The sequence below is a fragment of the Canis lupus genome, chromosome 26 (assembly GCF_003254725.2).
Source record: "Canis lupus dingo isolate Sandy chromosome 26, ASM325472v2, whole genome shotgun sequence".
NCBI lineage: Eukaryota > Metazoa > Chordata > Mammalia > Carnivora > Canidae > Canis > Canis lupus.
Window position 1 is genome coordinate 2,017,709 of NC_064268.1, and position 18,905 is coordinate 2,036,613.

The following is an 18,905-nucleotide window of genomic DNA, read 5'->3' on the forward strand; positions in this document are numbered from 1 at the left end:
GTGTGGATAGTGGATGTTTCCCAGGACGGCCACAATGGATTATCACAAAGTGGGTGGCTTCAAACAGCACACGCATGTCCTCTTCCGGCTCTGGAGGCAGAAAGTGCGAAATCAGGGCATAAGTGAGGCCATGCTTGCTGGTGGCTCCCTGCGGTCTCTACCTGTCTTCACGTGGCCTGCTGACTCCGTCTCCACAAGGACGCCAGTCACTGGAGGGCGCCCACCTGGCCCCAGTGCAATCCCATCTTAACATGATCACATCTGTACAGATGTTGTTTCCAGATAAGGTCATGTTCCCGGTACTGGGGGCTGGGACTTGAACATAGCTTTTGGGATGACAGTTTAGCCCAGAGTAGGTGGCAAGCTGAAACTGAGAGGGGACGCTGTTGTGCAGAGCTCCTGGTTACTGGCTCCCTGAGGTGCTCACGTCTGCGTGGTGCCTGGGCTCCAGGGTGCCCTGGTTCCGGATCTTTGCTCATCTCCACTGGGGCCTACAGTGTCCACGCTTGGTGACGACGAACAAGCCATTGGGTCCGCATGGCTCACGGATGGGTGCACAGTAGCTGCCTCCCTGCCACATTGCTACTTGCCTCAAACGAACGCACGCCTGACACCAGCCTCTGATGTAGGAGCAGATATAAATTAAGAGTGTTCCAAACCAGCAGCCATGAAACAGTTCATCACCTGTTGTTCATACTCAGCAAGGACCCAGCCTCTCGTCCTGGATACTCCGAGTCTGCGTGTGGTGGACCCTCAAACTTCCTGCAGGAGGGAGCAGCCTGAGTCTTAGCCAAGCTGCATACCCTCCACACCTGTGTTCCCGCCAATGAGAGGCATTTGTAATAGCTGTTATACCGATTAGCAGATTATTTTCTGGTTAGCAATCCATTCATTTTGCCAATGAAAACCTACTTCCACTGCTCAGCTCAGATAACAGAAGCGTTTGGAGTAGCTGCCCCCCAGCCTCAGGCTTCTCAATTAGGAGGCTAGCCGAGTCCGGGGGTGGGTGCCCCTGCTCTGACCATCCAGCACACTGTCCGTGAGGGATGCTGCCCCAGTGCTGGGAGGAGCCACGGGGCCGCAGGTCAGGTCAGGGGACCTAGGGGGTGGTGCCCAGCCTGATCCACGTCAGGAGAAGTTCCTTCTGAGTGCAGAGCGAGGCTAGGCCCCAACAATAGCCAAAGCACAGGACACCCCCCTTGTTCCATTCATGCTGATGCTATTGACGTTGCCCTGGTGATGCTTCTATGTCTGTTTTATTAACCATCCTTCCCAGAAAGCCCAAACCACATCAATTATGGAATAGCACAGAATACCAGACCCTGAGAGGATGTTGCAGATCTGAGTCCTCTAGAGGTCCTCAGGATCCCCGGATGGTATGGTTCTGAGGGTAAAGCCAGGAGACTGGGGGTTTCCCTGGGGGCCAAACATGGATTATTCAACCTGCTGCTGGGACGTTTCCCCAGACATAAAACAGGAACAGCCCTGCTCTTCCCTTGGTGGTTGCATTGCTCCCCTCCCGTGGTTGGCCGCCCACTACTCAGCCTTTCCCCAGGACCCCCATCCCTCTGTGCAGATAGCTTTGTGGAGATGTAACTTGCTCATGTGGGACACAAGTCACTGTTTAAAGTGTGCCGTGTTCCAGATACTTGCCACCATCACAGGCGCCTCACACTGACCCCATGCCCCCCGTGCCCTGAAGGCTGCTATGCTCCAGCAGGTTTCCTGCTGCGGATGGGCATCCCTGGGGGTCCCTGCCCTCAGCACAATGCCACCTGCACGTGCACACTGTGGCAGCCCTGGGCCTTCCCTCCTGTCTGCAAACCAGGGTGCATGGTGTGGTTTATCTGTGTGGCCTCTGTACCCCCTTCCCCTTCATACCGCTGAGGCTCCTCTTCCTGAGCCCCTAACCTGGGGCCCTTCTTCTACTGGGGTGGGCCCTCCATCTGCACATGACTGCCACCACCCCAACTAACCACCCCCCAGGCCCGTGAATTCAATGTGTGACAACATAAGACACCTCAAACTAACTCTTACCCCCCACCCCATGCCAGCCCATGGACCCAATTCAATACACGTGTCCAACTCCACTCCTCTTGACCCACAAAGTGTTCAGCCCTTTGGCTCCTCATTTGTTATGCCCAGGCAGAGCCCAGTTTCTTCACTGCCTCTGCCAGCCTCCATCCACAGGGTGCCCCACGGGTCTCTACAAAATGCAGGTGTGATTAAGTCACTCCCTACCTTAAAACTCCTGATAACCTCTCAGCTCTGGAGAGGAAATCCAGAGGGTCAGGGACCCTGGCAATTCTCATCCCTCATCCTGCATTCACCTCCAGCTAGGCTGGATCTCAGCTCCCCAGAGGGATCCCGCCCCCTGCCCCTGGGCCTTTACACACACCATCCGTTCTGCCAGAACTGTTCCCCCACTTCCTCCACTCACTGGGCTTTCTCAGTAAACATGCGTCTGTGTCTGCTCCTGGTGCAGATGGTCGCTGACCATTACTGACTTCAGAAAACCATCAGACTGTTGGATAACATTCCTAGGCCCTGGGATTTGGAGAGTGAGCAGCAGAGCAACATGGTGCTATGAAATCTGCATTGGAAAAAAAAAAAAAAGAAATCTGCATTGGACGGGGATCAGGAGGCCCTGATTCTGGCTCCATCCCCATTACTTAGTGAGCTTATGACTTTGGGTGGGCGCCTCTTACCTCATCTTGTGATTAAAATTGGGACAAGTGATACATTCTCTGCTCTCCTCACTGATGTGGGATGGAGAGCACATAAAACACATCCCTGAATGTGTTCCTGAGCTTCCCAGTCCTGTTGGCCTGTGAACCATCACGGCGTCATTATTGTATGTTTACAGCGTGTGGCTGTCATCTTTGACCACCAGGAATGCTGTTTTAATTTTCTCAGTGGGGCCTTTTCTATTATTTTAAATTAATTACAAAATCCAAATTAGAAAATTGGATTTAATTGAAAATTGATGAATTCATCCATATATTTTATTTGAAAATTGAGCATGACTGTAAAAAATATTAATCCTGATATTTTGAGGTCTTGTTGGTGTGGGCACTTTTCATACCTTGAGGGGCAGGGGGAGACAAAATTTATAGGACATTTTAGCAGTACAGACCCCGGATGTTAAAAATATCCATGCCTTTGAGCAAACAAATACACTTCCTAGGGATTTATCTTTAGGAAGAAAGTGTGGAAGTGTGCAAAGTTATGTTTATAGGGATATTTGATGCAACGCTCATCATATTAACCAAAGATTAGAAGCAACATCAATGTTCAACATTAGGACATTGGTTATGTGGAGTGTGTCAATCTATTCAGTGATTTATTCCACATCCATTAATGAGGACGCGATAGAATATTTCATGAGATGGAGGGAGGATCATACTCTATTGGAAATTGTAAAAAAAAGAAGCAGATTACTAAAAGGTATATGTAATAGGATTCTACCTCTGCTAAATAATATATATACGGAAAGATTACAGGGTGAATTATCTTCTTCATTGCTTACTAACTTGAAAACCTATAGTTATGGGAGAAGTGACAGGTGGGACAGAAATACCAGAAGCTTCCACATGTCATCCCACACAGAGACCCCAAACACGTTCCATATCTTCTTGTTTCACATCCCTATGAGCGAGCGAGTGAGGTGGGCATGCACACAGCTCACCGGCACTGAAGCGGGTGTGCAGGTGCCCGGCTGCAGGAGAGGGCACCGTGTCTGCCTCCATGTAGAGCATCTACTCAGGAATGTCCTTCCTTCTTCCAGTTACAACCCGTTTGATGGGCCAAATGAGAATCCCGAAGCCGAGCTGCCCCTCACGGCGGGGAAGTACCTCTACGTCTATGGGGACATGGATGAGGATGGCTTCTATGAAGGTCTGTCTGGGTGTGTGCGGACAGGGCCCGTCTGCCTGCCTGACTAGCTTTCCCAGGACCCTGATGGTTGGGCAGACTCCCAGATACTCCTGACCACCCAGGCCTCTACCCTGACCCCAAGTTCTCCAGTTGTCAGGCCCTCCCCTCGGGGGACCGAGGGATTTCCTGTCCCCAGCAGACCTCGGACACTCATGGAGGGTCTGCAGGGTCTGCAGGGCAGCTCTTGCACACACATCGGGCTGAGGACCTTCCTGCTCCCTGAGCACATCTCCTGCCTCTTCCATCTCACTGCCCCAGCACCCCCGGGTTCTCCCAGTTGACTTCCTCTCCTGCAGAACAGGCAGCCTTGCCTGGCTCAGGGAGATCCCACTGACCTCTGGGCTCTGTTGTTGTCTGGTCCACATCCCACTGGGTCCCTCCATGGTCACCTTCCCCAGTTTGAAGTCTGAAAATGTGAGCTCCTCCCTCCAGGATGCCTCACCTCTGTCCTCTTGTTAGCCTGAGGACAAGCGAGGGGGCAGCACTAGCAGCCTCACAAGCTTAGTCCCCATCTTGTCAGGTGCCCCATATGAATGGAACGGTCTTGGCCTCTTCCTGTGTTGTCACCCTTGAGCAGAAGGATGAGTTCTTGTGAAATCAACAGGCTTCTCTTTCTTGGATCATGGAGCTTTCCCAGGGCTGACAGGAGCTGTCGGCTTTCATGCTGGTGTTTGCTGGACATGAGGTCAGGTTGCTTCTGCTGACCTTGATGAACGGCAGCCCCGCCCATGGGCTGGGTCACTCACCAGTAGTTGCCAGTTGGTAGTGAAACCGTGGGCAGCCCACTCAAGAAATCCTCCATGACTGGTGATGACATGGCTTGAACTTAATTAACATAGATTCACACCACAGTCACTGGTTTTCACACCAGTGTAAGAACATGTGCCGAAGGCAGGCACCAGAAGGCCCTTGTTGGAAAGCTCCAGGATATTTACACCAGGCATCATGCCCATATAAGCTTTCCAGAGGCCTGACTCAGACTGGCTGCAGAGTTCAGGGTCCACTGTCCATGTGGCAGTGGGAACCTTCCCTTTGAGTAGAATGGAGAGAGCAAGTCCCCAGCTCCGGGCCACCTAGGATACACGAGGCATGGGGTTGTTGGTTGGAATGAGGCCCAGTGCATGGTAAGCCTTGGTCATCACCATCAGCATCATCCCCACCCCTCCTCATGTGAGAGTGCCCTGGAGGCAAGGGTGGTCTATCTCAAGACCCACACCCTACATAGGACCAGGAACAGAGGCAGATCGCCATTTGTCCTGGGAGAATCCAGGGCTCATTAAATGTCACATGCCCTTCTCAGGGTCCATTACATGTCCCCTGAGGTGGGGGTCCCCAGCATCAGCACCCCAGCCTCCCGGGTGCAGGACCCCCAACAACACCTGCCAGGTGCTGGGGGTGGGAATGGCCCCGTCCCCCTGGTGCTGGAAGATTGTCCTGACTCTGGCATCCTTGAGGCTCCTCAAAACACTCCTCAGCTTTTCAGACCTCTGCTGCTCACAGGCTTTGAGCCCAACTGAGAAACATTTCGCAATCTGAGAAGGGGTTCCCTCTGTGGCCGTCCGGAGCCATGAGAGCTAGTTTGATGACATATTTTGCCACTCAGCCTGCAGGTGGGCTGGCACCACATGGATAGTTTCTGTGGCACAGCAAATGGTACATGGGGACTTATTATGACACACGTAGTGCTTTTTGTAAGGGGGGAAAGGTCACCTTTTAATTCCTATTCATATGACCACTCCAGCAAAGATAATAGTAAGATGGTTCTTTCTTTCTCTTTCTTTTTCTTTCTTTCTTTCTTTCTTTCTTTCTTTCTTTCTTTCTTTCTTTCTTTCTTTCTTTCTTTCTTTCTCTTTCTTTTTCTTTCTTTCTTTCTTCTTTCTTTCTTTCTTTCTTTCTTTCTTTCTTTCTTTCTTTCTTCTTCCTTCCTTCCTTCCTTCCTTCCTTCCTTCCTTCCTTCCTTCCTTCCTTCCTTTCTTTCTTTCTTTCTTTCTTTCTTTCTTCTTTCTTTTTCTTTCTTTCCTCTTTCCTTTTCTTTTACCTCCGACCCCCTCACATCATGCAGATTTGTGGGCCTAACAGACACTTACTGGGCACCTACTGTGTGCCAGGTATCCGAGGACAGCTCAGTGTGATGAACAGAGAGAGGTTCCTGCTCTCTGGGGTGTTAACCCAGTTGGGAGGCTTGATTATGTCTGTCCACATGCAGGTAGCTGAATGAGGTGATGTCAGGTCACATTAGGGAGGAGGCTACCCTGCAGGTTGGATTTGGGGGTAGCAGATGGCAAGTGGTGGGAGTGAGTCCTGTGGAGGGGACATTTGATCAGACTCCTGTAAACACCTGTAGAATCTGCTGTGGTCCTGTTGCTCGGCTGAACGGCCCTCCTGGGGAGCCACACAGAGGATATGGCGGGACCTCAGGGGCCCCACCATCAGGTCAGGTGATCTTGCTGCCCTTGTGCCAACAGGTGAGCTCCTGGATGGGCAGAGGGGTTTGGTACCCTCCAACTTTGTGGATTTTGTCCAGGACAGTGAGTCACGACTGGCAAGTACACTGGGGAGTGAACAGGACCAGAATCTCATCAATCATTCCAGCATCGGCTTGGAGGGGGAGAACATTCTGGACCTCCATGCCTCCACTCACATAGACACTGGCCTCACGGACGACGGTGCAGGGACGCTGGGTGTGAACGTCGATGAAATCGGAGAAGACATCGTGCCTTACCCTAGAAAAATCACCCTCATCAAACAACTCGCCAGAAGTGTCATTGTGGCCTGGGATCCCCCGGCTGTGCCGCCGGGCTGGGGGACAGTGAGCTGCTACAATGTGCTGGTGGACCAGGAGACGCGTGTGAGCCTCACGCTGGGGAGCAGAACCAAGGCCCTCATCGAGAAGCTCAACACAGCAGCCTGCACATACCGCATCTCTGTGCAATGCATTACCAGCAGGGGCAGCTCGGACGAGCTGCAGTGCACGCTGCTGGTGGGCAAGGATGTGGTGGTGGCCCCTTCCCACCTGCGTGTGGACAACATTACACAGATCTCTGCCCAGCTCTCCTGGCTGCCCACCAACAGCAACTATAGCCATGTCATCTTCCTCAATGAGGAGGAGCTTGATGTGGTCAAGGCTGCGAGGTACAAGTACCAGTTCTTCAACCTCAGACCCAACATGGCCTACAAGGTGAAGGTCCTGGCCAAGCCCCACCAGATGCCGTGGCAGCTGCCCCTGGAGCAGCGGGAGAAGAAGGAGGCCTTCGTGGAGTTCTCCACATTGCCTGCAGGTGAGCCCTGTCCTTCCGTGGGGCCCCCGAGGGAGGGAGGAGGGCTGGCAGGAGGGGGCGGGCGTGAAGAGCACACATAGCTACCACATTTGGCAGGATGTGCAGAGTGTGTGCATTTGCACCAGAGGGGCGGGGGAGGATGTGCGGATTTTGTTTAGGCACCATGATTTTGAAGATATTTCTTCTCATACCGGCATCTGCAAGAAGCACCCCGCCCCCCAGAAAAGAGAGGAGGAAGTAAGGCCACATCTGGGGACAGGAAAGGACATCTCCCCCATGGCGTCCCTCCCATCTGCGTGCTCGTTGACTGGAATGGTGAACAAAGTGCCTATGCTCCTTCAAAACTGTTCTTTCCCTCTCATTGTAAATCACACGTGTGGATGAATTTGTATAGAAGGTGTGAGGTTCTGTTGAGGACGCTCTTCGGGGTCCCGGGCGCATCTGATGTGTCATGACAGCAGGTCTCCTGTCGGCCTCTGCTGCACTAGAAGTGACGCACTCCCCTTCCTCCCCACACACACCCTGAGAAGTCGTAAGAAAGGGATTGGGTGCATGAGCCTGCGGGGCTGCCCATCTCAGATCCACTGGGCCCTGGAGCTGCTGGCACACCTGCACACATTCCTATGCTGGTCTTCGCCATCCATGCTGCACCTTCCAAGCCAGCCAGCTGTGCCCAGTGTGGGGAGCCTGAGACCCTGGTGGGAGGGCAACCTTCTTGGAGCAAAGAAGGTTATTTTTGCAAGAATATTTGAGGGCAGAATCTGTTTCCCCTAGAGCCTCTCTCAGGCCTGTGTTACACATGAGATTCCTCGGAAACACCCAGCTCAGCAGTCTCTTTATTGGACTTCTCTCTGTGATTAATTAATCCAGCCCTGCTCAACCTCATTCATCAGAAGCTTTTACAAAAAATTCATTTCTTCTCCAGGATCATTTTTACCAGCTGCCTCAAGTCTTCCATCTAACGCAAGATTGGCTTTTCAATTTGTGATGGATTCACTTCTGTTTCATTGTATTTTCCCAGCATTTGCAAAACCCACAATGAACTAGCGTCTGACCTACAAAGCAGCAATGTCATGGGCGGGTGGAGCAGATGCTACCTTAAGGAGGGACGGATGCCTTAGTAGGAACTGATTTGTAAGAGGCCATCACATTTGTGTTCCATTGATGACTTGGTTTTCTGATCAAATACTGGGATAATGAGGACCCCTCTGTTCCCCAATGCCTAATACAAAGTCATGTGGTAGTGCTAGGGGGGCCATCAAGAAATGAGAAACACCAGGCACAGGGCGGGGTGGGGGTGCTTAGGAGAGATGAGGAGCACACACGTTGGGACCATCAGGACGGGCTGCTAGACAAGCTCCTGGTGAAATGGAGAGCCTGAGATCCAGGAGTGAGCTCAGGGCACGTCCTAAAGGTTAGCCCCCCATCACTGATGTCCAGTCTGTGCATACTGCCAGAGCATAGCAGCAGTCACTCCTCACAGCTCTGGGGGCTGGAAGTCTGAGACTGATTTGGGGTCTGGTGAAGACCCACATCCTGGTTCACAGGTGGCATCTCCTCCCTGGGGGTTAGGATTTCAGCATGAATTCTGGGGACACTGCATTTGGTTCAGAGCTGATAAAAGTGTCAGAGCTGGGTAATCAAGAGAACACTGGTGACCCTGAGAGAATTCAGGTTTCCAAACACTTAGATTAGCTCCAGGATGCAATGCAAGCCCTCAGAAAACTCTGGTCTGGATAGAGTGACCCACTCAGCAGAAAGCTGGCGCATCCTGAACTCCAGAGTCCCCCCCCCCTTAATGAGAAGCCACTCACCCCCCAAGGAGACAGATCTGTCATATTTTCAGCAAGCCGATACTAGAAACAGGACATCACAGGTGGGCTCACAGGTTTGCAGAGCTGCATGTCCCAAGAACAGCTATCAGCACAAGGATGGGTAATGTGTGCTTTAGGATGGCACCAGCTGTATGAATTGTTTGGAGCAGGAAGTGTAGTATTTTCATTAGTAGCCGTTGTGGTACCTAAATTCTAGGTGTGGAATTTCTAGCTGGGGTTCAGAGTAGATTTCAGATCAGAATTTAAGATAATTTTTAGGGTTTGCAACACTACATACAGCATCTTCTGAAAAGGACTTCTCAAAAGGGCCTAGACAAACAAGGCACATCATTCCCAGCTGGCAGCACCAGGGTCCTGTGGTCCCTGCAGAGGCCACGCCTGCCCCCCCAGAGGTGGCCAGCCTTCCTCCCTCCAGCCTGGGCCAAGCATTGCCCTGTGCATCTCTCAGCCTCCCAGTGCCAGGTGAACTGGCTACTTGAGTGAAGAGAGAGGGGCTGGAATTCCTCCTGAGCTGAGGTGTCGCCCTGCCTTCTGTGGCTGGCTTAGTATTTGCAGCCCTAAAGATTCAAGGCAGATCATGCCCAGAAGCCTGTGTGCAGAGTGCCCAGTGGCTGCAGGAAGGGCAAGCCGCTTCCCAGATGGGACACAGGAGACCTATTCATAGAACTCTTCAAATCTGTATATCCTTCCTGGCTTTTGTCTGCTCAGTCTCTCTAATTATTGAGATTATTATCTGTGTGTCTATTTTCTTCTTCAGTTTTCTCATTTTTTTTGTTTTATATATTGTAAAGCTCCATTGTTAGGTGCATACACATTTAAATTGTTAGTTCTTCTTGAGGAATTGACTCCTTTCTCTCTTTTATAAAAAAGATTTTATTTATGAGAGAGAGAGAGAGAGGCAGAGACACAGGCAGAGGGAGAAGCAGGCTCCATGCAGGGAGCCTGACGTGGGACTCAAACCCAGGACCCCAGGATCACGCCCTGGGCTGAAGGCGGCGCTAAACCACTGAGCCACCCGGGCTGCCCTTGACTCCTTTCTCATTAATGAACTGCCCCTCTTAGTCTCTGGTATTACTTCTTATCTTGAAGTCTGTTTTGTCTGATACTCATATGACCACCAGCTTTTTCATGCTGAGAGCTTATATGTTATATCTTTTTCTAACCTTTGAAATCCCTTGTGTCTCTATTTTCAGTATGTCTCTTGTGAATAGTCTATAGTTGGGTCTTGGTGTTATAACAATCTGACACTCTTCCTTTTAACTAAAATCTTTAGTTCCGGGATCCCTGGGTGGCGCAGCGGTTTGGCGCCTGCCTTTGGCCCAGGGCGCGATCCTGGAGATGCAGGATCGAATCCCACGTCAGGCTCCCGGTGCATGGAGCCTGCTTCTCCCTCTGCCTGTGTCTCTGCCTCTCTCTCTCTCTCTGTGACTATCATAAATAAATAAAGTCTAAAAAAAAAAAAAAAAAAAAAAAAATAAAATCTTTAGTTCCTTTACTTTTAGTACAATTACTGATATGACTTTGTTTAAGTCTGCCATAAGCTCTTTGTTTTTCATTTGTCCTGTTTTTTGTTTGTTTCTCTTTCCCTGCCTTTTTGAGGGGAAAGGGAAGAGAGGGGTCAACTAATGGTATTTTTGTATTCCATTTCTTCCTCTCTGAACTGTTTTTTTCTTTTTTTTTCTTTACCATAACTCTTTGTATTCTTGTTTTAGAGATTGCTGCAGGGAGTGACACATGCATATTAAGCTCATTAAAAATGAGATTACATTAATAACATAATTCATTTATAAGGGAAGAATAGTACCAGGGTATAATTCCCCTTATGCTCCTTTATTTTTACTCTTGTTTTTATATATTTTATTTCTATATATATTGTAAACCCCTCAATCCATTATTGTTATTATTTTTGCTTTAATCAATTGCTTTTGAAGAATCTGACAAAAACAGTCTATTTCCTGATATACCGACAATTTCCACCAGTTTTTATCCCTACTTCTACTTGGTATGATTTCCTTTTAGCTCTGAAGAATTTCCTTTAGCATCTCTTTCAGCATTATTTTAGTTTTCTAAAAAACAAAAACAAAAAAAACTCTCATTATTTCACTTTTATTTAAAAGTATTTTTTCTCTGGGGGCACTCGGCTGGCTCAGTTGGAGGAGTGTGCAACTCTTGATCTTGAGGTCATGAATTTGAGTCCCATGTTGAGTGTAGGGATTACTTAAATAGATAAAACTTAATTTTTTTCTTTGGATATAGAAATCTCGACTATTTTTTTTTAAATTACAGGACTTTGCAAATATTGTAGCTTTTCTCTTGGCCTTCTCTATTTGTATAAGGAGTCAGCTCTCTTTCCTATTGTCATTCTCTGACTCCTTTCAAAATTTTTCTCTTTGTTTTTGATGGTTAGTAATTTGACTCTAATGTGCCTATGCTTATTTTACTTACATTTTTTTTTAATTTACCGATACTCCTGGAGCTAAGAGTGGTAGTAGAGGTAGTTTTTCTTCAAGTTTCAAACTTTATAACTCCACAGACTTTTTTCTACTTTATTCTACCTTTATGTTCTGAGAACTTAGTTATACATAAGTGAGATTGCTTGCTGTTGGCATACAGATTTATGAACTCCCCTTTATTTTATTCATTGTGTTTCAGTTATGATAATTTCTATTACTCTGTCTTTAAGTCTATTACTCTGTCTTTAAGTCTTCTTTTGCAATGTCCAATCTGTTTCAAAGAGTATTAAATAAAATTTTTATTTTAGCCATTGTAGTTTTCAATTCTAGGATTTTCCTTTGGTTCTTTTAAACATTTTCTTATCACTCCTGGAATTTCCATTTCTTCACCTACCACATATATCTTTACCTATACATTCTTTAACTGATTTGTAACAATTATTTTAATATTTTTTTTAAATTTTTTTATTTATTTATGATAGTCACAGAGGGAGAGAGAGAGAGAGAAAGAGGCAGAGACATAGGTAGAGGGAGAAGCAGGCTCCATGCACCGGGAGCCCAATGTGGGATTCGATCCCGGGTCTCCAGGATCACGCTCTGGGCCAAAGGCAGGCGCTAAACCGCTGTGCCACCCAGGGATCCCTGTAACAATTATTTTAAAGTCTTTGTTAATGCCAACATCTGGGTCATCTATGGGCCTGCTTCTACTGACTATTTTCTCTCTTGATTATATATCACATTTTCTCATTTCTTTCTATATCTACTGACTTTCACTGTGTATCAGACATTATAGATTATGCCCTGGGGAGACTCTGGATTCTGTTACCTTCCTCAGTAACAGCTGTAACCATACCTCTGCAGTGTTGAGGTTTATTCTTGCAGACTGTTACATTACTTTGACATATCTAGATTGTGTAGATGCTTGTTTTAGCTTTATTTGGGTGAATATATTTCATTTTTGCCTTTAGAATGTGGCCTGTAGTCCTTTTTTTTTAATTTATTTTTTATTGGTGTTCAATTTACTAACATACAGAATAACACCCAGTGCCCGTCACCCATTCACTCCCACCCCCCGCCCTCCTCCCCTTCTACCACCCCTAGTTCGTTTCCCAGAGTTAGCAGTCTTTACGTTCTGTCTCCCTTTCTGATATTTCCCACCCATTTCTTCTCCCTTCCCTTATTTTCCCTTTCACTATTATTTATATTCCCCAAATGAATGAGAACATATAATGTTTGTCCTTCTCCGACTGACTTACTTCACTCAGCATAATACCCTCCAGTTCCATCCACGTTGAAGCAAATGGTGGGTATTTGTCATTTCTAATAGCTGAGTAATATTCCATTGTATACATAAACCACATCTTCTTTATCCATTCATCTTTCGTTGGACACCGAGGCTCCTTCCACAGTTTGGCTATCATGGCCATTGCTGCCATAAACATCGGGGTGCAGGTGTCCCGGCGTTTCATTGCATCTGTATCTTTGGGGTAAATCCCCAACAGTGCAATTGCTGGGTCGTAGGGCAGGTATATTTTTAACTGTTTGAGGAACCTCCACACAGTTTTCCAGAGTGGCTGCACCAGTTCACATTCCCACCAACAGTGTAAGAGGGTTCCCTTTTCTCCGCATCCTCTCCAACATTTGTGGTTTCCTGCCTTGTTAATTTTCCCCATTCTCACTGGTGTGAGGTGGGATCTCATTGTAGTTTTGATTTGTATTTCCCTGATGGCAAGTGATGCGGAGCATTTTGTCATGTGCGTGTTGGCCATGTCTATGTCTTCCTCTGTGAGATTTCTGTTCATGTCTTTTGCCCATTTCATGATTGGATTGTTTGTTTCTTTGGTGTTGAGTTTAATAAGTTCTTTATAGATCTTGGAAACTAGCCCTTTATCTGATATGTCATTTGCAAATATCTTCTCCCATTCTGTAGGTTGTCTTTTAGTTTTGTTGACTGTATCCTTTGCTGTGCAAAAGCTTCTTATCTTGATGAAGTCCCAATAGTTCATTTTTGCTTTTGTTTCTTTTGCCTTCGTGGATGTATCTTGCAAGAAGTTACTATGGCCGAGTTCAAAAAGGGTGTTGCCTGTGTTCTCCTCTAGGAGTTTGATGGAATCTTGTCTCACATTTAGATCTTTCATCCATTTTGAGATTATCTTTGTGTATGGTGAAAGAGAGTGGTCTAGTTTCATTCTTCTGCATGTGGATGTCCAATTTTCCCAGCACCATTTATTGAAGAGACTGTCTTTCTTCCAATGGATAGTCTTTCCTCCTTTATCGAATATTAGTTGCCCATAAAGTTCAGGGTCCACTTCTGGATTCTCTATTCTGTTCCACTGATCTATGTGTCTGTTTTTGTGCCAGTACCACACTGTCTTGATGACCACAGCTTTGTAGTACAACCTGAAATCTGGCATTGTGATGCCCCCAGATATGGTTTTCTTTTTTAAAATTCCCCTGGCTATTCGGGGTCTTTTCTGATTCCACACAAATCTTAAAATAATTTGTTCTAACTCTCTGAAGAAAGTCCATGGTATTTTGATAGGGATTGCATTAAACGTGTATATTGCCCCGGGTAACATTGACATTTTCACAATATTAATTCTGCCAATCCATGAGCATGGAATATTTTTCCATCTCTTTGTGTCTTCCTCAATTTCTTTCAGAAGTGTTCTATAGTTTTGAGGGTATAGATCCTTTACATCTTTGGTTAGGTTTATTCCTAGGTATCTTATGCTTTTAGGTGCAATTGTAAATGGGATTGACTCCTTAATTTCTCTTTCTTCAGTCTCATTGTTAGTGTATAGAAATGCCACTGACTTCTGGGCATTGATTTTGTATCCTGCCACGCTACCGAATTGCTGTATGAGTTCTAGCAATCTTGGGGTGGAGACTTTTGGGTTTTCTAGGTAGAGTATCATGTCATCGGCGAAGAGGGAGAGTTTGACTTCTTCTTTGCCAATTTGAATGCCTTTAATGTCTTTTTGTTGTCTGATTGCTGAGGCTAGGACTTCCAGTACTATGTTGAACAGCAGTGGTGAGAGTGGACATCCCTGTCTTGTTCCTGATCTTAGGGGAAAGGCTCCCAGTGCTTCCCCATTGAGAATGATATTTGCTGTGGGCTTTTCATAGATGGCTTTTAAGATGTCGAGGAATGTTCCCTCTATCCCTACACTCTGAAGAGGTTTGATCAGGAATGGATGCTGTATTTTGTCAAATGCTTTCTCTGCATCCAATGAGAGGATCATATGGTTCTTGGTTTTTCTCTTGCTGATATGATGAATCACATTGATTGTTTTACGGGTGTTGAACCAACCTTGTGTCCCAGGGATAAATCCTACTTGGTCATGGTGAATAATTTTCTTAATGTACTGTTGGATCCTATTGGCCAGTATCTTGTTGAGAATTTTTGCATCCATGTTCATCAGGGATATTGGTCTGTAATTCTCCTTTTTGGTGGGGTCTTTGTCTGGCTTTGGAATTAAGGTGATGCTGGCTTCATAGAACGAATTTGGAAGTACTCCATCTCTTTCTATCTTTCCAAACAGCTTTAGGAGAATAGGTATGGTTTCTTCTTTAAACGTTTGATAAAATTCCCCTGGGAAGCCATCTGGCCCTGGACTCTTGTGTCTTGGGAGGTTTTTGATGACTGCTTCAATTTCCTCCCTGGTTATTGGCCTGTTCAGGTTTTCTATTTCTTCCTGTTCCAGTTTTGGTAGTTCGTGGCTTTCCAGGAATGCGTCCATTTCTTCTAGATTGCCTAATTTATTGGCGTATAGCTGTTCATAATATGTTTTTAAAATCGTTTGTATTTCCTTGGTGTTGGTAGTGATCTCTCCTTTCTCAGTCATGATTTTATTAATTTGAGTCTTCTCTCTCTTCTTTTTAATAAGGCTGGCTAATGGTTTATCTATCTTATTAATTCTTTCAAAGAACCAACTCCTGGTTCTGTTGATCTGTTCCACAGTTCTTCTGGTCTCGATTTCATTGAGTTCTGCTCGAATCTTTATTAACTCCCTTCTTCTCTTGGGTGTAGGATCTATTTGCTGTTTTTTCTCTAGCTCCTTTATGTGTAAGGTTAGCTTTTGTATTTGAGTTCTTTCCAGTTTTTGAATGGATGCTTGTATTGCGATGTATTTCCCCCTTAGGACTGCTTTTGCTGCATCCCAAAGATTTTGAACGGTTGTATCTTCATTCTCATTAGTTTCCATGAATCTTTTTAATTCTTAATTTCCTGGTTGACCCTTTTATCTTTTAGCAGGATGGTCCTTAACCTCCACGTGTTTGAGGTCCTTCCAAACTTCTTGTTGTGATTTAGTTCTAATTTCAAGGCATTATGGTCCGAGAATATGCAGGGGACAATCCCAATCTTTTGGTATCGGTTCAGACCCAATTTGTGACCCAATATGTGGTCTATTCTGGAGAAAGTTCCATGTGTGCTTGAGAAGAATGTGTATTCAGTTGAGTTTGGATGTAAAGTTCTGTAGATATCTGTGAAATCCATCTGGTCCAGTGTATCATTTAAAGCTCTCGTTTCTTTGGAGATGTTGTGCTTAGAAGACCTATCGAGTATAGAAAGAGCTAGATTGAAGTCACCAAGTATAAGTGTATTATTATCTAAGTATTTCTTCACTTTGGTTAATAATTGATTTATATATTTGGCAGCTCCCACATTTGGAGCATATATATTGAGGATTGTTAAGTCCTCTTGTTGAATAGATCCTTTAAGTATGATATAGTGTCCCTCTTCATCTCTCACTACAGTCTTTGGGGTAAATTTTAGTTTATCTGATATAAGGATGGCTACCCCTGCTTTCTTTTGAGGACCATTCGAATGGTAAATGGTTCTCCAACCTTTTATTTTCAGGCTGTAGGTGTCCTTCTGTCTAAAATGAGTCTTTTGTAGACAGCAAATAGATGGGTCCTGCTTTTTTATCCAGTCTGAAACCCTGCGCCTTTTGATGGGGTCATTAAGCCCGTTCACATTCAGAGTTACTATTGAGAGATAGGAGTTTAGTGTCATCATGATATCTATTCAGTCTTTGTTTTTGTGGACTGTTCCACTGAACTTCTTCTTAAAGGGGAATTTTAAGAGTCCCCCTTAAAATTTCTTGCAGAGCTGGTTTGGAGGTCACATATTCTTTTAGTTGCTGCCTGTCTTGGAAGCTCTTTATCTCTCCTTCCATTTTGAATGAGAGCCTTGCTGGATAAAGTATTCTTGGTTGCATGTTCTTCTCATTTAGGACCCTGAATATATCCTGCCAGCCCTTTCTGGCCTGCCAGGTCTCTGTGGAGAGGTCGGCTGTTACCCTAATACTCCTCCCCATAAAAGTCAGGGATTTCTTGTCTCTTGCTGCTTTAAGGATCTTCTCCTTATCTTTGGAATTTGCAAGCTTCACAATTAAATGTCGAGGTGTTGAACGGTTTTTATTGATTTTAGGGGGGGATCTCTCTATTTCCTGGATCTGAATGCCTGTTTCCCTTCCCAGATTAGGAAAGTTTTCAGCTAGAATTTGTTCAAATACATATGTGGCCTGTAGTCCTGATGTATGATCCCAACTTCTATGATATGGACCTTCTCTCTCTGTAATGGAAAGCTCAAGTTTCTCTAACTTAGCAGGACTTAACTCCAAATTCTTCCTCTTAGCCTAGGGCAGCTATCAGAATCATTGCTGAACTCTATAGTCTAGCCATTTTCTTTCCTTTATGTTGTTGGCATTCTTGCCTGCCCTGCCCAGGAATGATTTAGGAGTCACTGAATAGTTTGAGGGGAATGGGCACACAGAGGTTAGGGATCCTCTTGCATTGGATCTTCACTCTTTGGGATTTCTCTCAATTTCTATCATCTCTGCCATCACTGAATGCTGACTTTTAATTCCACAATCCAGCAAGACCACCACTTTCTGCTTGGACTATATCTCTCATAGAAGTGAGCTGGGCAGTGTTGTAGAGAGAATAAAAAGGAATCTGGTTAAGTGTGGGTTTTGCTATGTGTTTCCCTTCTTTCTAGGCACTGATCACATGGTGTCCACATCCTCTCTACCCACTACTGTAGGATGAATCACACTGGACATGTTCATGGGAGGCTTTTTGAAATAGTTCTAGGTGCTTGTTTCCACCACAAGGTGTGGCTGCTTTTCTCATTGCTGGGTATTCTTCCTAAGCCAAGGAGAAAGACCTGGCTTTGACAAGAACCACTGATCACTTTCATCTTCTGAATGCTACCAGGTCATGAGGATGGTGGTGAGGCAATTAGGGGAAGTGGTACCCCACAGTGTCTCCAAGAGCCCTGGCAGGAATTCAGCTTTGAGTGGATGAGTGCCTCCGTGATCAATCCCATATTTGGCAGACTGAATCCATCACAATGACCAGTCACAGGGAAGGAGACAGACAGCCCTCAAGGTTGATGAAGTCAGCAGTGCTTAGGAAGGAACAGTCACCCTCAGAGACAGAAAACAGACTCATCATCACTAAATCCTGAGTCTGGTCAGACATATCCAACTATCAACAGCCTCCAAAACAAGTGATCCCCACCAAAAGGATTGTTCCCTTTAGAAAGGTCTTCCACTTCTGATATAGAGGCTGGAGATGTCAAGATCTTGTATGGGAGGGTGTCCAGTGCCTTTGGAGTCAAGTTGAAACAAATAATAACAATAGTTAGCATAGAAAGGCCACTTACTCTGAGCCTTTCCACTGCTATAAGCACTTCACCTACACATCAATTCATTTATCTCACAGCTTGTTGGCATTGGCTGTATGGATGATTGGATGTATGTTCAAAACCATGATTTCTCAGGAGCTTGTTCATGATTCAATCTGATGCAGATATTGCTGATGGGCAGCCCTCTTCTGATGGTGATTTGGGGACCCAGGCATGCTGGTATCATGTTTTCACCATTTCCAGTATGTGACTCGTGAGGCTATCCACAGGGGCATCTCCTTCCCAGACAACCAGAGGGGGAGGACCATATAAGTTCACCTGGGGAGACTTTGGTGGGCTAGCCTGGACATGGCACCCACCACTTCTGCCCACGTTCCTTCATAAGTCAGCCACAGGGCCATGTCTTACCAAAAGGGAAGTTTGGAAACTGAGCACAGCTGTCTGAGCAGGAGTAAAATAATAATATGATGACGATGTGTGACTGAGTAAATAGCAGTTGTTGCCACCAGGCGCTATATTATCTATTTCATAGATAAGGTAACTAAATAAAAGACAGTCATCCAAGGTCCTATGTCAGTAATTGGCAGATCTGAGACCTGAACCTGGGCAGGCAGGCTCCAGTGTCTACTTTCCTATCTATGTTCCGTCCTGCCTCCGACTTTTTCACATTTCTTGGATGACACAACTGGCTGTCTTGGTTCTAAGGCAAAGGCCTTGTATCTAGTAGTAGCCAAGTCTGTGCTGA

The 18,905-nt window shown here is 46.1% G+C and overlaps 1 protein-coding gene across 21 annotated transcripts in view; it reads left to right on the top strand.

Moving 5' to 3' along the window:
- Window positions 1-18,905, top strand: part of RIMBP2 (RIMS binding protein 2) — a 225,363-nt gene that overhangs the window by 176,143 nt on the left and 30,315 nt on the right. For all 21 annotated transcript variants that reach the window (XM_049101659.1, XM_049101656.1, XM_049101658.1 and 18 more), the window contains 2 exons: window positions 3,788-3,897; window positions 6,402-7,214. In XM_049101659.1, coding sequence (XP_048957616.1) covers window positions 3,788-3,897; window positions 6,402-7,214 — 923 coding nt within the window. The remainder of the gene's footprint in view (window positions 1-3,787; window positions 3,898-6,401; window positions 7,215-18,905) is intronic.